This window comes from Prosopis cineraria, unplaced genomic scaffold (assembly GCF_029017545.1).
Source record: "Prosopis cineraria cultivar Desert tree isolate PC_DT_omini unplaced genomic scaffold, ASM2901754v1 PC1, whole genome shotgun sequence".
NCBI lineage: Eukaryota > Viridiplantae > Streptophyta > Magnoliopsida > Fabales > Fabaceae > Prosopis > Prosopis cineraria.
Window position 1 is genome coordinate 2,317,955 of NW_026555332.1, and position 7,524 is coordinate 2,325,478.

The 7,524-nt window shown below is 32.2% G+C and overlaps 1 protein-coding gene across 1 annotated transcript; it reads left to right on the forward strand.

Moving 5' to 3' along the window:
- Nucleotides 1-1,508: 1,508 nt before the first annotated feature.
- LOC129305670 (uncharacterized) lies at nucleotides 1,509-4,991 on the forward strand. Its single transcript, XM_054945673.1, has 7 exons — nucleotides 1,509-2,577; nucleotides 3,402-3,534; nucleotides 3,662-3,715; nucleotides 3,811-3,908; nucleotides 4,193-4,428; nucleotides 4,515-4,691; nucleotides 4,773-4,991. Exons 1-7 carry the CDS (start codon nucleotides 1,802-1,804, stop codon nucleotides 4,865-4,867), a joined length of 1,569 nt encoding a protein of 522 aa, XP_054801648.1. The 5' UTR covers nucleotides 1,509-1,801; the 3' UTR covers nucleotides 4,868-4,991.
- The last annotated feature ends 2,533 nt before the right edge of the window (nucleotides 4,992-7,524 follow it).

Consider the following 7,524-nt stretch of genomic DNA (forward strand, 5'->3'; position numbering starts at 1 on the left):
TTTGACCTATAATGTTCAAAAACTAATTTCAATTAATCTCAAATAATTGATTTTGAAGTGAAGGGACCCCCTCGCTCTCTCTCTCTGAAAGAATAATAAGTAATAATAATGTGAAAAAGTAAGTAAAACAGACAATATTTGTAATTTTAACAGTAAAAATGGTTGAAAAATTGACCACTAACCACAAAAGAAGGACGTGGCACGAGGAGGGTTATGGTAAGCATGGTTGGTATTGACTGGTGGTAGGTCTTCCAAAAGTAAGTGATTTTTTGAGATTATAAGTAGCAACTTTAAGAAAGACTTTTTTTCGCTGGATGGAACTGAAATAAAAAAAAAAAAGTCTTAGGCACAGAAATCATTTTATTTTAGAATTAATCATTTTTTCAAGGTCAGTTTTGCTGATTAGGTTCATAACCGAATTTAAAAACTATTTCATTTTTTTATTTTTTAAATCAAATTTGTCATTATAATATGAATTAAATTGTTATAAATTTTAAATTAAGTAATTTAAGTCCTAAATATAAGATATAAACACATATCTTAAAATTTTAAAATTAATTTAACATATAAACTATCACAATTTTTGGGATTCAAATAGATGCTAGAATCTCCATTAAAAGAGATGTTTGCATTTCGTGTCTGATCATATTTTGAATAAGATTACAAGAAATACTTGTAAAAAATAAAAAAGGTTAAATAATACATTTAGTCTTTTAACTTTACATAAAATTTTATTTTAATTTTTTAACTTTATAAAATATCTTTTTAATCTTTTAAACCTAGTATTGTTAATTTTATCCTAACAAATTTTTACATTGTTAATTTTACCTCAAATGTTGACATATTAAATTTAATTTTTTTAAAAGGAAAAATATAACTTTGGATTGTTGTGCTTTGCTTGCATTTTACTATAGGTCATTGCACTTTTTTTTTTAGATATTTTAGATCTCTACAATTTTATTTTATAGTGTTTTATATTTCTACACTTTGTTCATGGAGAGACTTAGAACATCGATAAAAAAATATAGAGACCTATAGCAAAACGTGACCAAAATACAGAGACCCTAAATTATATTTTCCCTTTTCAAAATAATAATAATTGATACAAAAAATAATCATGTGAAATTAAAGATTTAAGGTTAAAGTATTAAAAAGATACTTTATAAAATTAAGGAATTAAATTAAAATTTTAAATAAAGTTATACAATTAAAAATATAATTTAACCAAATAAAAAAAATTATAGGTATAAATGAGTAGTTCAAGCCAAGCCCTTATATTAAGACTTGAAAAAAATTCATGCTTGTAAAAATATAAACGAGGCTCAAAATCTTTTTTATATTAAAATATCTTAACTTTTAAAGTTCATGCTTGTAAAAAATAAGCAGGTGGTTCGATAAGCCCAATCCTGTGTCTAAAGCACAAATATTGTTTTGGACAAAAAACACAAATAGTGTGATTATAAGTAGCACATTGGTTTCTAAGTTACGCTACCACGTGGCCTTGTACGAATGGCACAATAAAGTCCACGAGCTGCTGCTTACAGCCAAGCAGACACCAGAGCGTCTATTGCCCGTTCCATCCCCGTTTCATTCTTAACGGATGAGACGGCGAATCCATGACCATGTGACCATCCCCACAAGTCCGTCTGTTATGACGGTATCGTAACCCCAACTCACGGCAACGCCCGCCACCGTCTACCTTCGTCCTACTTTTCGTCACCTGCCTCCTAACGGCGTTGCCTCTCTTTCCTCTCCTCCGGAATCCTAATTTCCCGTTCACTTTCTCTCTCCCCTCTCTCTTATGGCTACTGAGGACTTCCCTCTTCTCGATTCCCACTCGCACAACCCCCACTCGCAGCCTCTCCTCCACACTCACACGCGCCACTTCCCTTCCTCCTCTAGCCCCACCACCGGAGTTGCTCCTGCCTCTGCCGACGCCGGCGACTCCACCAACGCTGACTACTTCACTCAACCCTTTCCCGACGATGGCGAAGATTCCTCTGATCCGAACAAATCCGCGTCTGAAGTCTTGACCCCTAATTCGAAGCGTACCGCCGTCGACAGCTCCTATTACTATAACAAGAAGTCGAAATCTTCCGTCGCCGGTAGCGGAGGCAGCGTTGCTACGAGCGCTGAACCTGATTTAGGATCCGAAGCGACTTACCGGGTCGATTACCGGAAGGATCGCGAGGAATGGAGTGACACGGCAATAGAATGCCTCCTGGACGCTTATACAGAGAAACTGAACCAGCTGAATCGCGGAAATCTGCGCGGGCGTGATTGGGAGGAGGTTGCCAGAGCCGTCAGCGAGCGGTGCTCCGTTGGTGGCGGTGCCGATGGGACTAACAAAGCGTATAAAAGTGTGGAGCAATGCAAGAACAAGATTGATAATTTGAAGAAGAGGTACAAGGTGGAGCTTCAGAGGATAAGTAGTGGCAGTATCACATCAAGTAACTGGCATTGGTTTAAAAAGATTGAAACTATTGCCGGGAACTCTCTGACTGTGAAGACGGTGTCAGATGATGAGAAGGGCGGTGGAGCTGATTCCTTGTCTGTGGCTAGACGCCCAAAGAACAGGTACTAGTTCATTCGATATCTCACTTAAATTTTTTTTTTGGGCCAAAAATAGCTCAATCAGTATCATCTTTATTTTGTTTTACATTGCAATTCTTTTTCCCGGAATAAAAAAGAATCTTTTCTAGAAAGAGAAAGAATTATGAGGATAAGAAACCTTTTAAAAGGGGAATTCCACCAATGTCTTTGTAGTCCAGTAGCATGTAAGCCTCCGGAGGAGGTCATCCATTCAGGCCGTTAGTGCCAGCTTCTCTAATTCTAAAAAATGGACGTACTCTCTCCTGGATTTCAGCCAAAAAAAAAAAAAAAAGGTCTCCTTAAAGAACCGTGAACGGAACACCATAGGAAAAAGCGAGAGACTATAACCTAACTCAAAAGTCGTTTATGCATGTGCTTACTGTACTGGACATGCATTGTGTCATGCTTATGCTTTTGGAAAAATTACATTTAAGTCTCACAGAATAAAATTTATTATCGAGAAGTCTTATGAATTTTATAAAATACTTTTAAGTCCCAAATCTTGTGCATTGACCCTTTAATTAAGTTGTCAATGCGCAATATTTGAAATTTCAGAGTATTTTGTAAAATTCATGAGACCTCTTAATAATAAACTTCCTTTTTGGGACTTGAATGTAATTTTCCCTATGCTTTTTGTGCATTTTTTCAGTAAATGTAGAATTAGAGCTTCTGTCATTATAGGTTTGTAGAATTTATGGTTGAATAGTCAGACTTTGATTTGGCGGTGATACCACTCCTTCATAAAGTTAATAGCTTGGCCCTGCTTATACTGTTGCTTGTTCGTGGCTTGTATTTACATATATTGGCAGATATACACCTGCCAATGTTGCAGTGTTGAATAACCCGAAAACAAAACCAGCATCTAATCTCAAATGGCATAGAGTTCTGTTTAAAATCAGCGGATCTGCCTTAGCTGGAAACTGCCAAAGTATTGACCCCAAGGTGCCACTTTATTTGTGATCCTATCACATACTTAATGATCATTTGGGATATTTGAATAAATAGATTGTTTTCTACTCTTAGAGACTTAACTGGAAACTGCAATTCAAATGCTTCCTTCCATCATTAGGTGGCAATGCAGATTGCTGGGGAAGTGGCGACAGCTTGCCGCCTTGGTGTAGAGGTATCTCACCTTTATTTCTTATTTTTGGTGTTATTGGAAAATCTTTTTGACTTCTTTTCTTGAGGCTGAATTTTAAGTTTTAATACAATACTCAGGTTGCCATTGTTGTTGGTGGTCGTAACTTCTTTTGTGGCGATTCCTGGGTGTCTGCTACTGGCTTGGAGTTGGACAGACCTACGGCTTACCAAATTGGGTAAAGATTTTGTGCTTTTGATTGCAATTGCTCATCTCAATCACTGATCAGTAATTGAAATCCTTTTATAGTGAAAAGGATGTGTTAGTACATTTTGCTAGGTCAAGTATAGAGTGAGTGAACATTCATGATTGAGCTAGCTGCTGTGTGTTGTGTGTTGTAATAGCGAGCCTGCATCCATATTCCCTTTTTCTGGTCAGTTAGAGACCCAATACCAAATAATTATTCCCAGTCTTTAGTTATGCTTTTTGTGCTGACCATACGGTTATTGTCTGTAAAACAAGCATGATGGCTACGGTCATGAACTCTATTCTGCTTCATTCTGCTTTGGAGAAGCTGGGTATTCAGGCGCGTATTCAAAGTGCAATCTCCGTGCCAGAGATTGCTGAACCTTATAACAGGCAACGAGCTATCCGACATCTAGAGAAAGGGAGGGTCGTTCTATTTGGTGGGGTTGGCGCTGGCGCTGGAAATCCTCTCTTTACCACTGATACAGCTGCGGCGCTGAGGGCTTCGGAGGGTGTGGCCTTATCCTTAACTGGGACATCACATCTTGGTTTTTATCTTTTTGCCTGTTGCTCTCAATTACTTGTTATTGTCTTGCAGTTAATGCTGATGTTATGCTGAAGGGAACCAGTGTTAGTGGTGGCCATGATTGCCACACTGGCAGTGAGAATGTGGCAATTGATCACATTCACGTTTCTTTTAGGGAAGTTGCTTCGAGGGGCATCACTTGCATAGATGTGATGGCATTAGCATTCTGTGAAGAGAATGGAATTCCTGGTTGGTCTTGGCTCTCTCAGTGTCTGTATTTCTATCATTCCATTGAATTTGTCTTTCGTCTCTGAAGTATTCCTTCTTCAGTTGTAGCCTTCAACTTGCAACCGGGGAATGTTTTAAGAGCACTATCTGGAGATCAAATTGGCACCTTGATTGATCAAACAGGAAGTATTAATTAAACGAGGCAGGCCTTGCCCTTTTCAGTTGACATCTAATCTTTGTATTTTTAGTCATAATAAATTGCTTGGTTTTTATTATATGTATATATTTATATGTATATTTAATTACACTATACTTTGATTACGTTTTTTTTTTTTTACCGTTAGTCCCTATAATTTTAAAAATACGCATAAGGATTATAAGTTGGTATCGACAGAGTTAGTTTTGCTGACGTAATCAACTTTTTGTTTCCCCATGCGGATGTGTATTTAATTTTGACTTCATCTACCACATTCTGTTTTAAATATTATAAAAGAAACCCCCCCTATTTTTTATTTTTAATCATATCTAGTTATTTTATTTCATGTCATTATATTTTTATTATGTCATTAAAGAGCTTCGTAGAGTTAGAGTAAAATTTTCCTTTTAGTGCTATCTTGTGGTTTTTATGCATATTTTTAAAACTATAGGACTAACGTTGCATACTGATTAAATTAAATGAATTGAGAACAGTGAAATTAAGTTATAGGGATTAAAAAACAAAACATAATCAAAGTATGGAAGCCTCCTTTTGTGTTTTTACTGTATTATAAAGGAATATCTTTAAGGGCAAGAACGAAATGACTATAAAGAGAATCTTAAGGGACTGTTTGAAGTTGTTTTTATTTTGTTGTTTTGAGAACTAGTGTTTTGTAAAATATATTTTAAGAATAAAAAAATAATAAAAATAAGTATTTTTTTATTTTTTCTTGTTCTCTAGAACAATGATATAAAATACTTAAAAGTTGTTTGTATTTTTTATTTTTCAGAATAATATTTTATTTTTTTATACTTTAAAATACTTTTTAAAAACATATTATCAAATAAATTTTTTTATTCTCTTATTTTGAAGAACAGAAAATTGTTCTCAAAATAAGTTTTTAAGTAGGTTCTAAGTTTTGCAATTCTACAATGGCTTTAATCCTGAAGATTTAACGAAGAGCAGTTGTGAGAGTCAGAGTTGTGTTTGTGCTATTTACAGCGATGCACCAACTGTTTAACACTCACGCAAACTTGAATCCAAGTTAAACGGAAAATTAAAGAGAGGGATGTCATATTGTTAAAATTTATTATAAAGGATCATAAAAATTAAAATTAGGATAAAAGACCGAGTTAAGTGTAATTGGTTACTATAACTTTGGTATAAAATTTAATAATTACTTGAAATTAATACAGGGAACTGTGTAGGAACCACAGTCGGTGCTTGTCAGATGTAATCACCCTTCGTTTCCTTCTAAATGATCTCTGTTTATTAATTTAAAATTAATTTTTAAATAATTTTATAATATATTTATCAAAATAAAAATTATAATATTAAATCTGATCAATTAGTTAAAATTATAAAATTTTTAATATTAAATTGAGTCTTTCAAATTATATTTATATTATCTAGAATATTTAAATAGTCAATTTATAAAAATTATAAAAATTAATATTAAGTTGGGTCTTCTAAATTAAATTTGTATGGGCAAAATTGGTGGTAGACATTTGTTAAAAATTTCTATATTTTTTAATATTTTTATTTTAATATATATAAAATAAAAATAAAAAACTTAGACTTGGACTATTCAAACGTTATCAAAGATAATGATGAGTACTATGATATTCATTCTCTAACAAGTATAAAAAATAGTTCATATTTAATATTATCATTTTTTATATTTTTTTGTTCAAATTTTTTATAATTTTTATTTTAATATATATAATATAAAAGTATTTAAAAAAATAATTTTAAATTAACAGCACAGATCATTTAAAAAAAATAAAATAAAGGATCAGATCACTCTTAGCGTGTGCTCATCAAAATTGATGAGCACTGAATGCATTCCAATATAAGTTGGCAAGAGATATTCTTTTAAAAATAGTACAATTTTTAATTGAAAAAATTATGAATAGGTCTTTTATAATATATTTATATATAAATAAATTTCACAAAATTTAAAATTTGAGTGTAATTTTTGATTGGGGTATAAGGATAATACTGCCCTTGTTAATTTGATTTTTACTTACAACCACAAATTTTGCAATTTACAAAAGTAATATTAAATTCCACAGTATACCTATTTGTAATCTTTAAATCAATATAATTTTCAAAAAGTCTTTACTTTTAAATTTTGAATCAATATGATTTTAAAATATTTACTTCTAAAAATTAAATAAATATAATTTTAAAAAATTATAATTTTAAATAATTGTTATATTTTTCCCAGAACATTTCATCTCAAACTATGCACTTATAAATTGTCAAGGGAAACGAAATCATTATAACATAATATGAACTTCTGGATATCAATTTTGTTGGTTTAATTAGTTATTTTTCACCTCCTTATGTGTGCGTGTATATATATACAAGAAATGGTTCTCTCAAATAATGCTTTTTTATTAGTAATTGTTAAATATAATGTGCGATATGTGATTAAAAAAATGTATGATATTTAATTAGAAACAATTTAGTATTTTTAAATTTATATTTTGGTATTTGATCATTCTAAATAATTATTTTCAAGACCTCTTCAATAAATAGTCAGTCCTTTGTCATAATTTCCCCCAAGTTAAACGCAAAGTCTGTGTTATATGCAAATAAATATTTATATAACTTTATCAGATCCAAATATGAATATTTGCTACTTCCAAATCA